The following is a 21901-nucleotide window of genomic DNA, read 5'->3' as shown; positions in this document are numbered from 1 at the left end:
TCATGTCCTTAGTGCTGAAGGCCTTCCCTGCCCAACTCCTTGTTATCCATAATAATTTCTAAGTCTTCTCTGAATGGTTATAAACTGTTCCAAAAAAAGGGTAGGCTGATTATGTGTCATGTACAAAAAAAGGAAAGCTGTCAATCTTCAATTGTCTGAATTGTCCAAGCATAGCTTCAAAGGTTTAAATCTCTGACAACTTGTTTTTCTTTCTACCTTTTCCCAAACACTTTAGAGGGCGTGGGGCAGTGTACACAACTGTGTCAGCCTGAAACATACATCCATGCACTCATTGAATGCCACCAACTTTGACTAGATCTCACAAATATGTCGCCACTGTAAATTGTATGTTTCACCATGTTTTACAGGGCTCCAAGGGACAGGGTATACTACCCAGTGCCTGTGAACATATTGGAAATGCTACCAGCATACCTATGAAATATTACAGCACAGTCTGTGCATATAATACATACTTGTGCTGACCTCACCCCAATCTCCAAACCTACAGATACTATAATCTGATGAATGGTTCTACACAATTGCACCAACATGCATTCATCTAACTACACTGTAATATCATCCTCTAAAGCCTGTGGCAATACCTACAATCAGACTAAAATATCAGAGTACTAGTAGGATATAATCTACAAAGCTATCCATCTTTTCAAAAGATACCAGCCCGTAGGTTTGGATTATGACAGGCCAATTTTGTTAGATGTATTGCTGCAGAAATTACTTCAGGATGGATTTTTCAGTAGCCATATCATGGCAAAAAATAAAGTTACTTCTTCTTCAAGTACCAATAAAATGTTCCATTTCAAACACCTCTGATTGTAGGGTAAAGTCCTATGCTGCATTTCTCCAAGTGTGTAGCACCTAGCTTTCATAGAAGGTACAATAAATCTAATTCAGAATATATTCTTAGAGATATTGTATTACATGAGATGCGGAGAATGAAAATCATTAAAGATGACTTACGGCTGCGTAGATCCCGATTCATCAAATATGACAATCTCATCCACATTGAAAATCACACAGGCTCTGGCAATCTGGAACACACCAAGAAAATACTGGTAACGCTAGTTCACCTTTATCCGGTGGGTAACCTATATCCGTTGTTTCTAAAAACTGGATATTTAGGGATAGCACATTTAAAGACGGCGGTGTACATGCCAAACTGCAATATATAGAAAATGTTGCAATTTAAAACCACCGTCCATTACTCTGTTTTCAAAAACAATGGATATAGGTTACCTCACAGAAAAAGGTGGACTAGTGTTAAGTCAGTTAGGTTAGAGGGGACTTAATTTTGTAGAAGGGGGAAAAGAAGTCTTTGCAGTGCTTGGAATGATTGCTGGAGAAAAATCTGTTTTAGCCATTTACTGCAAACACTGAGAATAAAACGGCTGAGTGTACGTGTTTCAAAATCTACAGGATCCCTATCACTATGCTCAACCTATCAGAAATATGTTTTGCCACAACATAGCTGTATTGCTCACTGCTGATGTGAGGTCCCTAGAGACAGGACCTGACAGTTGTGATTGTGTCAGCTCAAGTTACACTACTTACTGTAGGATCAAGTGTCACAACTAATTACCTACTATGAAGTCATAATGGCACACGAGAGCTCAATCATGAAAGGACAGCAGCTGCCATGCTTATCACACTAATTAACATCTTACATTTTACTCATCATTAATTCCTCATTTTGGTTTAATTTCTCTCTTAATTTTGCCCTTGAAAGCAATATAGTAACACATGTTGATGTTAATGTGTTAGCAATGCTCAGTTATATTTATAAACACACTTTTACGATGAACACCACAGTAGAGAAGAGTGTAATTGACTGTGTAAAAGGTATATCTCAACTTTGATATCCATCTTCAATGTTGTTGATTTAGATGGTTAGACTAGCAGTAATGCTGATTAGAAAATGATTATTGTGATTGATTATAACTATACGGCTGAAATGTTACAGCAAAAGACCTCATACTTCTGAAAATAATTTCATCAGGTTGGTAGAATATAGGATATAGGAGAATTCTTGGTACTTACTTTGCTTACGTTTTGGCGTCTATCAGCTAACTTTGGGATTGTGTTCTCGAACTCCAGTTACATGTACAAGCTCTGAGGAAGTTGTCTGATAGACACCAAAACGTAAGCAAAATAAGTACTGGTTGTGTACAAACATTCTCCTATATCCTAAAAGATCTCACAATTTCTTACCTGTCCAGCTAGGTATGTTCTGAGTTCTGGAGACTGGGCATTATCCAGAATAGATCCGGGGAGGGCAACACTCACAGTGTAGTGGCGGCCTGAAGGTAGAGGGAAAGTACACAAATTCATTACAAAGAACACAATCAATTTTGACATATTTGTACTGTTTCAGAATTAAAGTATGTGTGCTGACAAGGTATGCTGATCTTTGTAATAATTGTCTATTCTTGGTTTAATCAAATAAAGTTGTTTCTGTGGAAAAGATCAACATGTACATTTACATTGTTTTGTGATTAAATGAGATGAGTTTGAAGAAGCGTAAATCCTTTAACTTCAGAATCTGATCTGACTGTTGCATTTTCATGGTCTTTGCAGTTGTCTTGACAGCACAAATTAATTGTATGTCTCCTGTGTATGACTACTGTACTATAGAATCGTTTAACCATCAGACTCTTAGGTAGGATTTTATTATAGGGGGTTCAAATTTCTTGGTGAGTCGGGGTAAGTGGTATAGGACCTGGTGTGACTATTTTAGGGGGTCCGGAGGCATCTACCTTCCATGGTGCAGAGTTTTCAATAATTTTAAGTTAAAATGGTGCATTCTTAGGTATCATGAAGGCCAAACTTACTGCCAGAGAGGTCACAGTAAAAGACTGACCATAAATGACCTAGTGGCATCCCTGGTCAATGATGCTTGTCAGAGGATCTATTCCCCAGTGTAATGGCATCCAGTGTGTCCAATTTCTTGATATTCTAAGAAAAGTGCGTCCAGATGACGCAATGACGCATGCCTGGTTAAAAGCCTGTCAACCATCAATTCAGAGTGTGAAAACTTGCAAAATAACATGACCATAATTCAAACTCTAAAGTACATGAATGTACAGTTCATAAAGCTCTGATGTTGTGTACTAGTAGCTTATGTCTCAAAGTCAAATGGTTAAGCTTTGGTTGATGTTTAAAAAAACCTACAGCCATAGCAAACAATCTCCTCATGCCCTTGACATGCTCATAAGGGTCACTTGCAGAACATGTCATCAATAAAAGTCATGCCAAACCTCTGCATCTTTTATTAGCTATGAAATATATTAATGGAAACCTGATCTTTTTGTGCAGGGGAGTGTCTTTTGCTATTTGGGGCCACTGGAACTTTTAGAATGCATAGATGGCTACTAAACTGTATGATCACCAGGTTCTTGGAATTGAATCATGTTATTTTCAAAACATCTCTTATCCTATAAAAAAGTGATAAACAAATTATTTTTAACCCTTTCCCTTTACGAAATCCCATGGCCAATACAAATTTGGTGCTAATCAGCTACAGTTGTATGTCAGCATGGAGACGGTTAAAGGCATCACTACTGCTACTAATTAGCAATTATAGCAGTCATCAAATAGCGCAAGAAAAGTTTGCTACTACAACAGTTACTGTAGTGTGTAGTACTAGTGGTAGCAGTTACTGTAGTTACATGTAGTGTAGTTGTTATCAAATAGCGCATGCCAAGATAAGTTTGCTACTACAATGTACTACTGTAACTGTTAGTAACAGTTACTGTAGCTAGTAGTCATCAAATAGCGCCAGAAATATTTGTGATCCCCTTTTCTCAAGAGAACTTTTTAAGTTACAAATTTTTATATTCTCTGCAATTCTCCAGAAAGATACTGGATTTCCCAACATAAAAATACAGCATTTTTTTCACCACATGATGTTGAACAATGTTCTCTAATAGACTTGTTTCTCCTTGTTATGTGGTACAAATGATGTGATATAAATGACGAAACATGTTGTACTGCTACCTTAGCCCTGCGGGAATACACGTTAATAATGGTTTTACTGTCCAGGTGGCCAATAAAGTAGTCTTTGCTGGGCTGTAAGGGTATTCAAAGTGTACTTAGTCCTACTGAGTGACCACAATCCGCATGTGTGTTCTAAATACCATAAGCCTATTATGATCCCTCTGAAATACGGCCATAAACTATATCTTATCTTTTCCATCTACCAACAGCCGACGACTTTGACATGTTAATTTTCAAGAGGCCAGTATATCAAAATTAGTAATAAATTGGTGAGAGAATTAATATTGTGATTGTACTGTACAATCAAGATGGTGACAGTTAAGTTCAGTTTTTAACCAAGAACATAAAATACATCCAAAACTGTTTATGTCAGGTAAGGTAAAAGTTGTATTCTCAAATTGTGTAGTGTGTCTTTATACATGACAAAAATTGCTATAATTTCACTACGTGCTGGGACAATTCTAGGAAAGAGGCATTATGGGGAATTACATTTCATACCTATTGTAAGGTTATACATTTATCACTACAGATTTCTCAATAAGTGACATACATTTTCTACCACATCACTCAGTGTATGTACGTAGGGTTCTAGCAAGGATTTCATTTTAGCATAGTGGAAATAGCATGGTAGCGAAGCAACCAATCAGGAGATTGGTGTGGATGGGCTTGGTCCTTCCATGCTGAGATTTTGAAAATATATTTAAAAGTTGGCTCTGTTAATATTGCATGTAATTTGAAGGATTTTATGGACTCAGTTTTGAGTGGCATATCATCTTTTTTCATTGTTAAGACACATTGTTGAACAAGCAAATGATAGCAAAGCACCACACTAGTTAAAAATTAGCGTAGTGGTCACAGATTAAAGCATACTGGTCCACTACATTAAAATGCACTAATGTTAGTTCACCTTTATCTGTTGGGTAACCTATATCCGTTGCTTTTAAAAAACAGGGTATTTGGGAATATCACGTTGACAAATATTGGTTTGCAATTTCAATATTTTCAGTACATTGCAGTTTAAAACTACAACCCATCGACTTGATGTGCCTAAATACACTGTTTTGAAAAACAACGGATATAGGTTACCCAGCAGATAAAGGTGAACTAGCGTTAGCTAGAACCATGCCTAAGTCTTACCTTTCTTGCGTCTGATCTCCTCAGCATGTACTTTCTTGTCCATGAGCTGCTTGAGTTTCTGTTCCTCCTCCTGTTGTCTGGCCATCTGTTTCTCCAGCTTCCTGGCCAAGCGTTCCTCCTTCCATTTCTTCTTCTCTTCTTTTCCTGGACAAAAAAGAAAGAAAATTGCTACCTTTAAAGAACAATTTTTCACTAATTGAAACCAGCAGCTCACTTTTGATTTTAATCATTTTCTATTGAGATTGCAGACATCACAATACATGGCAAACCAAGGCAGCTCAGCTGACATTGGGTGCCAACACATACATTTACACTTCTCATGATAAAATACACTTTTATCTTCTATAATGATTCTTCCAACTAGAAAAAAATGTTCTGTGGGTCTAGTGTGAAGTCGTTTAAGTTTACAGCACTTAAGGAAGTAAAACTTTTGTGGCAATCAAGTGAAAATGGATGGACTGCAGGAACATATGCTGGCAATGAACACGGCAAAAATTAAAAAGATTTACTGTACTGTAACAGTGTTCTTCTCAAGTTACAAACCACATTATGAGGCACGGAATTACGTAGTACTGTAAATGCAGAAATGTTTTGCATTGGTTTTATGTTCGCAGTTTTCGCCTTGCCAATTTATCGCGAACTTAAAACCATCACCAACATTTTTTCAACAGTAGTAAGAGACTGTAGTGCATGGTGCTACCGCGAATTTAAAACCACCGCCAACAGTCCTTTTAAGTCCCTGGGAAATTAAATGCATTTACAGTACTATTATGAGCATCACTGCAACTGGGACAATACCTTCGTATCAACATTAACCCTACCTTTCAGATGGGATTATTAGGAGAGAATGGGTAATATGCACACATACTGTCAACTACCTTGTGGATAGCGAAACTCCTTTCTCCAGTAAGCCTTCTCCTCAAAATCTATCCCCATCAGGCCTTCTGTCAAGCTGGTCGCCTCATAGAAATCTGACCCACTAGGCTCTGGGCGCTCCTTCGCCGGGCCATAGTCTACCGAACAGGCACAACCAAACATATCCTTGTACAGCTTCACACTCTTGGAGAAGCTCGCCATCTGATATGAAGTCCCCGGTCCCCCGCAGTATCTTTATATCGACAGCCTGGCCAATTAAAAATTCTGACCAACTTTTCCGGCCTCCAGGTGGAGCTAAAAACCATCCATCCTTCACCCAGACATGTCTGCCCTCTGCCAAACTACTGTATGGTATCGCACCTGGCTGTAACTCCCATAATGCAGTTTTGCTACTGCCTGAGGCTGAGTAGGAGTTGATATGTGCGAGTCCCAAAGGTGTGCTCAACAACGGTTATGTTTGTTTCCTCATTAGTGAAGGGGGATACCTGTGCAGCGGCTTATCAATTGTGCTTCACTGCAGGGCATTTGGATCATTCTGTCTACCCCAATGTAGAATGTAACTCCAACTCTGGCTCATTATCTTCTAACACTACAGGGTTCCAGTCAGGTTTTTATTTTAGCGTGATGATAATGGCAAAGAAAAGAAAGCAAGCAAAGAGGCTTGGTAGTACAATTTGTACTACAAAAGAAGAAGAAAGATGGTATGGAAGGGGGGTCTTGGTCCTTTCAAGATTTTAAAAATGCAGAGTAAAAAGTTGGCAAAATAAGGGTACAACATGATGTATCAACACAGACTAAGTGATCTTCTGTAAGTTTCCTTCCACGTGATGAAAGACTCTATCATCTAAGGAAGATAACATGAACATCCTTTCATTATAAGTCTGATACCTCCATAATTGGTAGCTTGCTTGTCTCACACATTGGGTATATAGATTGGTTTACCGGTAACATCTATTATCATAATACCGGTACGTTTACGACGATTTCTCTAGCCATACTGATTTGACAAATTGTCAACGCATCATTTTCTCCAGTTACATGTTCCTGTTATAGGTTACCCTTGCCACTTCTTCTGTGTAACTTTTCTGCCACTCTTGTCCTGCTAAAAGCGTAATATTGTAATTGTAACACGCCGCGGAATTACACGGCGAACGTGCGCGTGGTTGGGAGGGGGTAAAAAATACCGGTAGGAAGAAACACGGCACAATTAACTGCCGCTATGTACATTTATACATCCTCTGTTGTTCCTTCCTTTTCTGTCAGTAAATGCATAAAACATAAACCTGCATGAGCATACAAAATGTCATGAGAAAACGGGCGTATACTGTCAAGAATTTTCATTCAACTTCTATCCGTCACAACCGCTATGATGTAACACTTCACTGCTAGCGTAGATATAAAAATGGCGGGAAAATGGCTGCGTACGTTCAATTTTGCCCATTCAGTCGTAGATCCGGGCTATTATGCAACGGTTCTTCACACTTTTACATGAGTTGTAGGTCACCAACAGAAATTCAAGATTGTTGTTGAATCATGTTCGTCTTGTGCCGTGAGCATGTGTAATTATGATCTATAAATTTGGCAATGAATGTGACAGTGTGTTCGTCCCACGACGAGCTGCCTACCCCGAAAAAGATACTGAAAACTTTTGGCCTTGTTGTCTTCGAATGCATTGTTATCGATGCTTTGTAAATGATGTATTGGACACCTAGATGTCTGAAGTGTGCACAGCTCAGAAATAACTATTGTTGCATGTGTAGATCTCTTTAAGTTCCAGCATTTTTAATCTACCGGTATAAGTCTTACTACCGGTATTATGCCAATGCATGTTAACTACATGTATGTTTCACACTCAATTTCTACAATGCCAAGGTTGACAACACTGTTTGGGATCACAAATATCCGTAACGCTACTTCACCTTTATTTGCGGGGTAACCTATATCCATTGTACCTAAAAACAGGATATTTAGGGATATCACATTGATGGACGATGGTTTCAAATTGCATTTTTTCATTAGAAATCAATGCAGTTTGAGACCTCCGTTAACGAATAAAGGTTACCCTGCGAATAAAGGTGAACTAGCGTTACAATGTACATCAAAACTTTAAGGCAAGGATTCGCCTTTATCCGTTGGGTAACCTATATCCGTTGCTTTTTAAAAACAGGGTCTGTAGGCACATCAAGTCGAAGGGTGGTAGTTTTAAACTGCAGTATCCTCAACATATTGCAATTTGAAACTAACGTCCGCCAACATGATATCCCCAAATACCCTGTTTTTAAAAGCAATGGATATAGGTTACCCAATGGATAAAGGTGAACTAGCGTTACCTACCTAGGACAAGGAATACATAATTCATTAACATGACAAAGCTAGTGGGGATTAATTCATATACCAGAGATTACCTTGTCTGTATCATTTTTTTCAACTCTTAAGCCTGCAGCTGCTAATTAGAGATACATGTACAGACAGAAGAGTTCACTTCAAATTGGGGCAAACAGTCCTTTTGAATGGTAAAAGAACATTTCAAACTTTCAGAGACATTTTGCAAGCATATTCAGCATTCATGATCCAGAAAAGATGGATTACAGCTTTTTCGTTGTCAACATGGGGACAATTTTCCTCTTATAATTAGTTTCCATAAAATAATCCCTACTGGTGCCGTGGTGGTGTGACTTGATGGTGAGGAATTATGGATCCTACGCAATAGTCTAGAGTATAGCGTAATTTAACGCTATATGATTCTGTTTAAACATTCTTTTTTTGTCATCAAAGATCAACTGTTACCATTATTTCAAAACAAGTAGTTCAGGTACAGATTCAGGTCCGAACCTGTATCTAAACCCATGTACAACCTAAAAGTTAGTTACACAGATCTAGTTGTTACCAGAAAATGTGCATTTTAGATTCACATCCTGAATTGTACATGGCTTATGATAAGATGAAAGTGAAGTGTCGATTCTGAGAACCAAGTTTAACTGGTAACGCTAATTCACCTTTATTCGTGGAGTTAACCCACTAGTAGATTCGTTGTTTAAAAAAAACTGGGTATTTAGAGATTTCCGGTCAACGACATGGGTTTCAAATGCTAAAACTGATTTTACAATGTGAAACTACCTTCCATTGGCTTAACGATCCCCCAATACCCTATTTTTATATAACGCTGGTTCACCTTTATCCAAGGGTAACCTATATTCGTTGTTTGTAAGAAAAAAACAACGGATGGTGGTTTCAAATTAGAACACTTTGAAAATGTTGCAAATTTGAAACCACAGTCCACAGATTTAATACTCCTAAATGTGCTGTTTTTAAAGACAAGGAATAAAGGTCACCCCACGGATAAAGGTGAATTAGCGTTACAATGGATATAGGTTACCCTACGGATAAAGGTCAACTAAACGTTACTACCTTACACAAAATATAGTCTTTCTCGAGCAAATTCTTCTTTGAGACAATGCCTAATAGTATGTAAAAGAAGTACTCATTGCCCTTCCATTCAAAAGCTCAGACTGTTGAGGGGCTTCCAAAGACAGTACGTAACAATACAACTACCTCTGAGCAATATGGACAAGTGCCAGTTCTCTACATCGTTTATCAACGGCACTTTGTAAGTGCCAAGAGCTAATGATCCGAAGAAAATCAATGAAAATCTGATGTTTTATCACACTTCGCTATCAAATGGTTTGAACATCGGTTCAGCCTGCTAGCGTGCAACTGCTTTTACATAAAGTATGGACTTCCTTAGGGGAATCGTCTCCTTTGATGTTGAAGAGAAAACAGAGCCTAGAGGAGACATGTGTAAAGCACGGCAAAAATTCTCAGCAGCTCAACTTTTAAAAGGAAAATGTCAATTGGAATTGGGGAGCAAGATTGCTACATATAAACAGGAAAACATATAGATAATAATCCATATAATGCAATACCTAGGCCTTTGGGCTTTTCAAATGGGAAGTCAGAGTGCCCTATTACAACTTTGACAACTGTGATTTACATGCAACTTAATGGATATTTCACAATTTCTTCTATAGTATGTACTAATAGTTGGCTACAATCTAGGGTATTTTTCATTCTAGAAAAGTCTGTCAAATTATATAACATATAGATAATAATCCATATGCCATACCTTTTCAAATGGGATCTTCAAGTCAAAGTGCCCTAGTACATGTACATTAATGTATATTATTTTGTAACAATTGAAAACTGTGAATTACAGGCTCCTAGCTTAATGGATACAATGTATTAAACAACTTCTTTTATAGCATGTACTTATAGTTGGCTACAATCTAGGGTATCTTTCATCCTAGAAATGGCTGCCAAATTATATAACATAATTTTATAGATAATAATTCATATGCCATACCTTTTCAAATGGGAAGTCAGAGTGCCCTATAACATGTATATAATTATAAATTGTAACAACTTTGAAAACTGTAAATTACATGCTCCCTAATAGATACATGAATGTATCAAACAATTTCCTCTATAATATGTACTATAGTTGGCTACAATCTACAACCCGGATGATTAATTCTAGAAATGACTGTCAAATTATTGACAGATTATGAAGCTTAAATTTGATTTTGAAAATACCGTGGCTCTCTACTAAAATCCTTATGAATGTATCAAATATACTCTGACAGTTATGGCTCATTTGCTTAATAAATCAACTCTGATAATCATGTACCATTAACAAAAGTATGATGTGCTTTAAGAGCTGATTCTGTGTGACAAATTTAAGCCATGGTTACCGTAGTGCAGGGTTAGGCTGTGAGGGTATGGACTTTCCTCTTGAAATTGAGTATCATATTTTGGATAATTCAGGGTAATGCATTCTACTGGGTTATTCAAATTTGTAAATTGTTTATGTGTACTGTAAATCCTATTAAGTTTGCAGAGCATAATTTTTACTGTGAGTTACATATTTCCTGATTTTACAGTATGTCAAAGAGAACTATATTGTATACAAACGTCAACTGACAACTGGACAACAGTACTATAAACCCTATGCCAATCCCCAAATATATACATGACTATAATACTCTTATAAGTATGAATATTTGATAAAATTGCTTATTTACCGAATCCGTTAAAACAAAGGCCCCGAAATGAAACTTAAATTGCCAATTTCTCAGCCATACAACATCCAATTTACTTCAAACAAAAACTATTTTCAAATTGTTTCTTTCAGTAAGCTCTTTCTGATGAACTTCATTGCAAATGGCTAAGAACAAGTTGAATTTTGTTGTCCAATACCCCTACTCTTAATAGGGATATGTTTTCTTAAGGTGTACAAGTACTCCATAGAATGTGAGTATTGGTACAAGGAATGGGTCTACACAGGGGTGCTACAAGTACTTAATTACAACATACTACGTTGTCCCTTAAAACATCACTAAAGAGTAAGGTGACCTTAATCAATTGTCTCTAGTTGGAGAGTAATTTACAAAGTAAGTGACCCATTAATGATATACATAGAATGATAGAGCAAGCTAGGATAGGGATGTGTACTGGTGCAGAAAATTCAGGTACAGGTGCGGTCCGGGTCAAGAGGATCAGGTCCAGGTCCGGACCTGAACCTGGACCTAATTATCTGTGAAAAGTTGTGAATGGGTAAAACTAAAAACAATGGTCCATTTCATTACAAACGAATCTGTTTGATGGAGTATCCAATGTCTAATGGCATTTCAAAATCCTACCTTCGTGTAAACAACACTAACTGCCTCTGTTTTAGATCAAGTTTGACTGTAGAAACTTTTTACAAATGACAACCTTGAAGGTCCGTTTTTTCTGGACCAGTCCAACAATAAAAATGGTTTTTATACTGGTACAGAGTACCAGTACCCACCCCTATATTAGAGGCGACTTATTTTAGGGTCCGCTAAAATTCAGGGTTCTAGCCAAGATTTCATTTTAGCGTAGTGGGAATGGCATGGTAGCAAAGCAACTAATCAGGAGATTGGTGTGGAAGGGGGGGGTCTTGGTCCTTCCACAGTGAGATTTGAAGATGTAGAGTTAAAAGTTAGGATTTTGGGGTCAGTTTTGAGTGGCATATCATAATTTTTCATTGTTCAGACATTTATTAGTCATTGTTGAGCAAGCAAATGACAGCAAAGCACCACTACACTAGTTAAAAATTAGCGTAGTGGCCCTTATTTTAGCGTAGGGGTCACAAATTTTAGCGTAGTGGCCTACTACGCTAAAATGCACTAGCTAGAACCCTGCGCTTGATGAATAGGCAACTGTAGGACTAGTCATCATTCAAACCACATAGGAAGGTAATGGGGGAAGTTTCCATGTCCAATTAGGGTTATTGATCACACAAGTAGTGCAAAACTAATGACGCTCGACATAGCCCAAGATTTTGGTTCATTCAGTTCACAAGCAAAATCACTTTTGCTTGAGGTAGCAATATCGACCAACAGCAACATAGCAATAGAACAGCATTGTGAGCAAGTATACGAGGGGCGGGCAATAAGTAATGGCCCTGACCCATTTCCCATAGCAGGAGATTAATGAAACTTTCTCTTCATAGGAATCACCCAGAGTTATGCATTTCTCCCATCGTTTGATGCAGCTCTGGACACCGATTTTGTAGGACACCCCAGGTTGGTCCTCCAACTGATGCCTCATCAATGGCACAAGAGGGACGACCAGGTCTGGGAGCTGTTTCCACAGACTTCCGGCCACGTTTGAATTCAGGATGCCAGCGTTTTACACGGTCATATGATGGGGCATCATCACCATAAGTTTCATTTATTTCATCAAAAGTCCTCTTTGGTGTGCGTCCTTTCAAATACAAAAACCGGATCACTGCGCGACACTCAACTGGTTCCATTTCACACCTGGTCCATTTCGCACCTGACTAAGTTCAAACACCAGTAAATCAGAAACCACAATTAGTTCAGAGCTGTCTTTTGCAACATAACCCATAGAAATATGAATCATTACACATACAAAATTTCATTTAGATCAGACGACTGGAAGTGGGTCAGGGCCATTACTTATTGCACGCCCCTCGTAGATATGCATTGTGCTGTATTCATTCAATGAAAAGACCAGAGAATTACAAGTCATACAATAAGAAAATCATACCTGACAAAAAGGAGAGGAAACAATGGAAGTCTAATGAAAAAAAACATGACTCTATGACTGAACTTCTAGGTTATATCTGGTGTCTTACTACATCTGAAAACTTTCGATATCAAAAAGTAGACAGAGATGTTGACAGTAAGTAACGCTAGTTCACCTTTATCCGCAAGGTAACCGTTATCTGTTGTTTTAAAAAAACGGTTTTTAGGAGAGTTGACAGTTTCAAATTGCAACTTTTCAAGATATTGTTATTTGAAACCACCGTTCATTGAGTTAATGTCACTAGATAGTAGATACCATTTTTCTAACAGATATAGGTTACCCCACAGATAAAGATTAAGTAGCATTACTAGTACATCATTTGTATATACGTATGCGGCACTTTTCTACAACTTCTGCAAAAAAAGCCGCTACAAAACTGGATGTAAAATCATGAATATAAGATTTCAAACAAACTGATAACATTTTGGTATACAAATAAATACCTGTCAAGAAATGTATTTCAGGGTATTCCCCCTGTACTGACCTTGTTACCTCACACATGACCTTGTCTTCTTGTGAAAATAAGGTTGTCATCGAAGACGACAGCCCAGGGGAGCTGGTTTGCAATTTCACAGTATCGTTATCCATCATGGCGCAACATAACCCCGCTGTGTCACCGCGGTTTATCGCTCTTTAACATCAGATTTATGAGATGGCACTAATATGCACGGTGGAAAATTCATCTTGCTGCTTAATAAACTTTCACCTCTATGTATGAGTCAATTTTGGACTGGAACATAGAAAAAGCAGACTTTATTGTAAGACATTGCAGCTGTGTTTTATTTTTGCTCAAAGGACAAATTCATTTACAACAGAACATTTCGCAGTCACAATTATTTCTGTGATTCTTATTTGTGAACGAAACTTTATTCAGCAATTCAGATACATTGTAAAAGGGTGAACACTATTCAGTACTAAGGACAGATACCTGGTTGTGACACGGCCCATGTGACACCATTCAGCATTTAGCAAAGGGAAAAAGAGTGAACACTATTCAGTACTAAGGACAGACACCTGGTTGGGACAGCATTAAGCATTTAGCAAAGGAAGATTAAGAGTGAGCACTATTCAAAACTAAGGACAAATACCTGGTTGTGACACCATTCAGCATTGAACAGAGAAAAAATAGTAAACACTATTCAGTACTAAGGACAGATATCTGGTTGTGACAACATTCAGCATTTAACAAAGGAAAAAAAAGAGTCAATGCTATTCAGTACTAAGGACAGATACCTGGTTGTGACAATATTCACAATTTAGCAAAGGAAAAAAAAGAGTGTATACTATTCAGTACTAAATACAGATACCTGGTTGTGACACCATTCAGCATTTAGCAAAGAAAAAAAAAGTGAACACTATTCAGTACTAAGGACTGAGACCTGGTTGTGACACCATTCAGGATTGAACAGAGAAAAACTATTGAACACTATTCAGTACTAAGGACAGATACCTGGTTGTGACACTATTCAGCATTTAACAAAGGAAAAAAGAGGGAAAACTATTCATTATTAAGGACAGATATCTGGTTGTGACAACATTCAGCATTTAACAAAGGAAAAAAAAAGAGTGAACGCTATTCAGTACTAAGGACAGATACCTGGTTGTGACAATATTCACAATTTAGCAAAGGAAAAAAAAGAGTGTATACTATTCAGTACTAAATACAGATACCTGGTTGTGACACCATTCAGCATTTAGCAAAGAAAAAAAAGTGAACACTATTCAGTACTAAGGACTGAGACCTGGTTGTGACACCATTCAGGATTGAACAGAGAAAAACTATTGAACACTATTCAGTACTAAGGACAGATACCTGGTTGTGACACTATTCAGCATTTAACAAAGGAAAAAAGAGGGAAAACTATTCATTATTAAGGACAGATACTTGGTTGTGACACTATTCAGCAAAGGAAACAACAAGAGTGAACACTACTAAGGACAGATACCTGGTTGTGACACTATTCAGCATTTAGCAAAGGAAAAAAGAGTGAACAATATTCAGTACTAAGGACAGCTACCTGATTGTGACACCATTCAGCATTTAGCAAAGGAAAAAATAGTAAACATTGTTCAGTACTAAGGACAGACACCTGGTTGTGGCACTGTTCAGCATTAGCAATGGAAAAGAATGTGAGCACTATTTCTTGTCGGTCCAATTTTTTCTGAAAAATCCAAGAAGCAACAAACAAATTTGGTATGGCCCAACAGTTCGAACTTATACAAGCAGCCAGACACGGCTGGAGGGACAACACTTTTGGAATCAGGCCAGCAGCGATGCTGGGTTAATGTAAGGACATTCAAATATCAAAGCCAACGACCTGTGATGGAACAAGACAGCCTGTCACAAATCAATGTCAGGACGACCTTTAGGAGAACACGGATGAAGGGGAATCCTGTAGGCTGATAATCATCAGAATCTTCATCATGATACAGGGCTCGAAATACCACCTGCATATGCAGGTTAGTGCAGGTAAAATTGGAGCTGTGCAGGTATTTCTGGTGTCTACCTGCACCTAACCTGCACTGGTCCATGTACTGGGGTTTATACATAAATGTCCTATGATGTAGGTGCATGTGGATTGTTATTACATGTAGTTGCATTGAATGTTACCACCTATATAAAGTAGTAGTAAAAGAACAAATAGCAATGGTTCCTGAACAATTTTAGTATGATCCATACTTCCTAAATTCATAGTGGTGCAGGTGAAATTTGTCCGGTGCAGGGAATTTTCGATGTTACCTGCACCAGTGTAGGTGTGCAGAAAAAGTATTTCGAGCCCTGTGATATCTTCTTGTTCATGAGCAGTAACAGGGCTTCATGACAGTCCCAGCTTGAACATATCTATAAAATGTTCCTTGCCTTTTCCTACCAGGGGTTTTTCTTGAAAAAAATTGCAAGAGGGAGCACTGCAATTGAGCAGCGCCACCAAGTGGGGGAGATATAGGGTTCTGCCTAGTGGAGTTTTTACTAATTCTAAGTTAAAATGGAGCATTCTATGACTTCCTAGTGGCCAAAATTACAGTAGAAGCCGCTTAATTGCTAGGTCTATTTGCCATTAAATTTCGTACAATTATCCGGATGGTGCAATAACGCGAAGTTATTCAGCTGGAACGCACCTGTTTGGGATTTGGGGATTACGTGCATTTAACAGAAGTGTGCATTAATCCGTTGTGCAATTGAGTGGCTTCTACTGTATTAGACAGGTCCCAGTTGAAGACTGTGGCAACATGCGATCCGGGGGCCATCAGAATTTAATGTTTGCCAGAGGATCTGCTCCCCAGGGTAAGGGGGCACATGATCAAGGCATGAGGGTGCAGCGCCCCTTTTCCCTTGTTTGAAAAAAATCATTGAGTACTTTCCTCTTTTTATATGCTACAAAGAATCGAAGTAATTTTGTCTACAACCATGTTGGTGTCCCTAATTTGCATTTCAGTCAATCAGAGATCAAGGACATTTTAAGATCTCCTGACCCTCTAAAATAACCACTATCAAATACCTACCACTACAAGAAGATAATACTAGAGGAAACTTGCATATGAAGCACAAAAATGCTGTCTACACTTGAGTCTACAATCTACTGAAATGCAAATAGGGACACCAAAATGGTGGTCAGCACCTGCATGCTTCATTGATATAGGATAGTAAGTGAAAACTTTCTATTGCCTCATTATGCAAAACTGCTTGAACGTCCTGAACAGAAAAGAGCTGAAAAACTTAAACCAACCTTAAACTTTAAAAGTTAGCCGTCTAAGTCCCTCATACATATTAGTAGAGATAAGAAAGCAAGAAGACGCAAGACTCTTTGCTATAAGCTTTCCTTTAACAGGGAGGTTTAGTCAGAAAATTGCAAGATTCATATCAAGAGCCATGAATAGGTGAACTGTGATGCAGGAATTGAAGTTTAAATCTCCCCAGTATTTAGGCCTAGAAACAAAATGTTGTTTCCTGTTTCGGTCCTGAATAAAAATTGGGTCGGTAAGTAGGGATTACAGGGCTCAAAATACTTTTGTTCTGCATACCTGCACTGGTGCAGGTAACATTGAAAATTACCTGCACCGGACAAAATTAACCTGCACCACTCTGAATTTAGGAAGTATGGATCATACTAAAATTGTTCAGGAACCATGCATTGCTATTTCTTATTTTAATATACTTAATCAATGCAGCTAATAACAATCCATACACACCTACATCATAGGACATTTAGGTATAAAACCCAGTACATGGACCAGTGCAGGTTAGGTGCAGGTAGACACCAGAAATACCTGCACAGCTCCAATTTTACCTGCACTAACCTGCATAATGCAGGTGGTATTTCGAGCCCTAGATTATCTTTTTCTGTCTTGAAATTTTTATTTTCGGCTAGCCAAAACTCTGGTAACACAAGTTAAACTACAGTTCAACAAAGTAAACTGAAATACATGAGGAAACTTGTCGTTCAATGTCAACCTAATAAGGTACATTTTCCCTTCATAAGGCCACACCAATTTAATTTCTTGGTTCACGGATTTTTTCATAAAAAATATGGAGCGAGAGGGCGAAATAAAAATAAAAATTGTAAAATGGTTGGGGTAAAGGTAACGGCTAATCCAAAACATAAAGAAAAAAGTTTTCAGCTTGAAAAAAGTACAAAAACACTATTTTTGTACAGTAACAGCACCTGTACCCACACTTTAAGGAGCTTATAAAAAAAATATGTTTATATTTGTCCCATTCTTCATCAATGAAAAATATAACTGCAATAATAATACCCACATTTTAAGGAGCTTATAATATAAAGGCCAATTTGCTACACCAGAAAGTTGGTGAATGGTTTTATTAATGGTGAAAATTTGCTGAGTGGTAATTCTTATTTTTTAATTTTTTCCAAAAAATTGGAGCGAGCGAATCCGTGACCCAAGAAATTAAATTGGTGTGGCCTAATGGATGTGTTTTTACTATGTTTCCAGGACTATGCACTCTTATTTCAATGTCAGAAGAATCCCTATCTTGTAAATTTGTCAGGAAACAAATAGAAACCAAAAGCTTTTAAAGACGGTCCAGCTGATCTATGTTGAGATGTGAGAATATGAGGTAGCTTTGGGTATGTAGTTAAACCAATAAAGGGGAGAGTGCAGGAGAACAGTGTATACTGTGGTGTATATACATGTATGTAGGTCCCATATGAGACCATAGAGGCATTGCATCATGGTATTTGAAAATTGAAGGCGAAGCATATCCCAGGCCTCTCCTTTTACTTTCACCTCCACAATCAAAGCCAGCTATATATCCATTTTCACACCTGGTTGGATCATTGTTTTGAGTAATCGCACACTCACAAGTTTTCACTGAATTAGGTCCAGCTTATTTGTACCTGTACCTGAATTTTCTGTACAGGTACCCACCCCTTACATGAAATATGATATAAACTGAGGAGACCTAGACCCTTTTCCACTGTTTCCTCTACTACAAAACCTCACTAAGGCCACGCCAATTTTATTTGTTGTTTCTTGGATTTCTGATTTAAAAAAACAAACAAAAACTTTTCAAATTGATGGCCACACCTCGTGTTGACAAAATTTCACTGCCTCTCCTTTCTCAGATTAACTGTGGGCCTCAAATTCCAGTAGCTGTACATGCCTATTTTGGATGGTACATTTATAATTTTTTCTTCAAACTTTGAACTTTGCTTCCAGGGACCCCCTAAATGTTGTCATTTCTGTTGTGTAACTTGAGTAAGTCCCTCGATCTCTCCTACCCCCGACTTTTTGTAATTTTTTTTTGTAATTTTTTTTTCAACCGACCGACCCAATTTTTTTCTGAAAAAATCCGAGGAACAACAAATAAAATTAGTGTGGCCTAATATAACATCGTAGGTGACTGTATGTATGAAGAGTAAATGTTATGACATCTTTTATACATTATTCAGACTTGAGCTGGGAGTGGGGATAGACATTAATCATTGGACCCTCTTAACAAGAAAATTATTGCTGTAAAGATCAGTGATACTGTATAATGAGAACAAGGTTGCTGGCTTACTGGGGCTCCACGGAAAAGAGCGCATTACCTGGTAATTAAAAGTGAAGCCTGGTAAGTTGATAGCTCCAGGGGATGTTTTGTCATTAGGTAATAGGCACAGCAAGGTCAGTACCAAGGACAAACCAGCTAAAAGGGCACTACATCAAATGATGTTGGTACAAATTTAAGAATAAAGAGATTCTCTATAGTACCCTCTTTGAAGAGGTTTGGCTGGATACTGTACATTCATTAATTTTTGCACTGATTTTATCTTGCAGTGGGAGGGAAAAGCAGGATTTACAGTGTCTGATTTCATGGTTGAAATAATGCTGTAGTACAGTAATCAGGCTTTTAGCTAGGATTTCATTACATGGGGTCCAATTTTCTTGGTGAGTCGTGGTGTGATAAAGGTGTGACTATTGGAGGGGGGCCTGGGGGCATCCACCTTCCATGGTGCAGAGTTTTTGAGAATTGTAAGTTAAAATGGTGCATTGTAAGGGCCTAAGGGCCAAAATTACTGTTAGAAAGGTCACAGTAGAAGACTGTGAACACAAATGATCTAGTGGCATGCCTGGTCAATCAAAATTTCATGCTTGTCAGAGGATCTGCTCCCCAGTGTAAGGGCCTCTAGTGTGTCCAATTTCTTGTTACATCAAGAAAAGCGTGTCCAGATGACGCCATGACGCATGCCTGGATAAAAGCCTAATAGTCATATACACATTTGCTGTGTCATGAATTTGCAGGAGAGAGGTCATCAAACAAACTGGGACAACAATAACTGCAAAAGTTTACAACATTTACTCAAAAAGATACTCAGAAGTGACAGAAAGTTTACATCAGAGCCCACTGGCCCACCCTCAACAGAGACGGGGGGCTACATAGACTTTCTCATACTTATGACCCCCTCAGCAAAAGTGGTGTGTTCCTGACATCACTGCTGGAGATAGAAGGCAAGGTTGACCGAGTTCGTCCAAAAAATTTAGAGGGATAGGTCCCTATAGTATTAATTCCAGTATTGGATGTAAAGTGTTAGCATTTTTTCTATAATGGTTATTTTTACAAACTTAGTTTTAATGTGCTTGGCTTTCCAAGCAGGCACTATCAGCTACTCAAGACACAGTACCCTCTATGTTTGAGGAAAGAAGAGGGAATATTCATAATGATCTCCCTACGCAACAAAGAAAGACACTTTAACTATCCACCTCAGAAGTTCAACTCACAAGGTTCCTGGTAAACGATAGCTATCATCATTAGAGCTACAGATACGGATGGAAGGGAAATGACCATTTGGTACTTTTTAATCATGTCTGTATGGCCTATCAACCTATCACACATGCATCAAAGAGGCTATAATAGACCCATTCTCACTGGGGCCAATCTACCAATCTTCTTTTAAAAAGGCATGAACAGAACCACAAAGCTAGACTAGGCAATAATCATTAGGGTAATGGTAAAGTTGCGCACAGTTAGCTCTGATGCAATCAGGGCAAAACGCTGGAAGTCATGTACAGTCAGTTATCTGTGCAAGGTCTCATACATCACTGTTCTGTACTTTGTTTTTTAAGTGATTGACGGTACAAAATGATCAATAAACTGGTGGACGTACCAACTGATAAGTATCTAATACCAGCTCAAAAAAGAACAAGAAATAGTCATGCCTTCAAATACCAGAGTTACCAAGTTGAACCTAGGATTGATGTGTTCAAAAATTCGTACTTTCCCAGAACTACCGTAGATTGGAATTTGTTATCACCAAGTACAGTAGGGGCATCTTCTCTGGGTAGTTTTAAAGAATGCTTGCAGATAGATGTGCAAAAGTTAGGGGTAACGAGTCGTTCAGTGTAATATAACCAGCTGCTGCCGCGCCGCGTGCCTGCAAAGCTGGTGTGTTATGCCGAACGGCGGTTATACCGGCTATATAGATTACAGATACAGATACAGATAGGCCAGCTTGGGTGCCATATTATTTACAGGTAGTTTACTAAGGGTGCCATACTTGCTCCATAGTTAGCTATGCTGTGTTCGTCTGTTCTTGGGGTGGAGGAGATGATCAAATAATATAATGTATGCAAATGAGAACCTGATTCGCATACATAGTGGGAAAACACTAATTGTCACCATAAACACACCGCCCACTATTTGGTATGCAATGGCAGTTTCATATAGGTATGAAACTGACGTATGAAACCTCAATTTTTGAACCATGGTGCTACCTGATAAAATAATATGCTCTGGTCATATGGCTTTTGAATTTGATTTGATTTGATTTCTTTGGCTGTATAGAGAGAAATACAGCCAGGGCTACCCAACTAGCCAGAGGCTATTATCATCAAGGGCTAACCTTGGCAACAATACAATATACAACTGTACAACATAAATTTACCGATACATGAGGTTTGTTTTTCGAACTAGGTTATACAGACGCAAGATATCGATAACTTTGAAAACAGAGGCAATCTGTATTTATCACAGCTTCTGCAAGGGGGCTCTACAGTCTTACAGTTTCACACACTTGAGTACTCTCATGTCCCTAATAAACGTACCGGGACGTTTATTTTTTTCAGCCTCACAATCCACCCGGTACGTTCTTATTTTGGACGGTACGTTTATTTTTTTCCTAAAAATTGGGCCTTTGCTAAGCCAGGACCCTCAAAGAATTGAAGTTTTGGGGGTTTCTGCCCATATTTCCGCGGTATTTTTGCTCAAAATTCACTATTTGTCGGGCGAAACAGCGCGGATTTCCCCGCG

The 21901-nt window shown here is 38.2% G+C and overlaps 1 protein-coding gene across 2 annotated transcripts in view; it reads right to left on the bottom strand.

The window, feature by feature from the left end:
* Positions 1-21901, bottom strand: part of LOC118420478 (putative methyltransferase C9orf114) — a 42198-nt gene that overhangs the window by 9410 nt on the left and 10887 nt on the right. Inside the window, exons 1-4 of one of the 2 annotated variants that reach the window (XM_035827302.1) lie at positions 6027-6290; positions 5149-5292; positions 2227-2315; positions 979-1049 (exon numbers count right to left, since the gene is read on the bottom strand). In XM_035827302.1, the coding sequence (XP_035683195.1) occupies positions 979-1049; positions 2227-2315; positions 5149-5292; positions 6027-6225 (503 nt within the window). In that variant the 5' untranslated portion in view covers positions 6226-6290. Of the gene's footprint in view, positions 1-978; positions 1050-2226; positions 2316-5148; positions 5293-6026; positions 6291-21901 lie in introns of those variants that run through there. The other variant, XM_035827303.1, reaches the window with a different exon arrangement.

This window comes from Branchiostoma floridae, chromosome 8 (assembly GCF_000003815.2).
Source record: "Branchiostoma floridae strain S238N-H82 chromosome 8, Bfl_VNyyK, whole genome shotgun sequence".
Classification (NCBI taxonomy): domain Eukaryota; kingdom Metazoa; phylum Chordata; class Leptocardii; order Amphioxiformes; family Branchiostomatidae; genus Branchiostoma; species Branchiostoma floridae.
The sequence above is the reverse complement of the archived record's forward strand: the minus strand, read 5'-3'. Positions and strand labels throughout refer to the sequence as shown.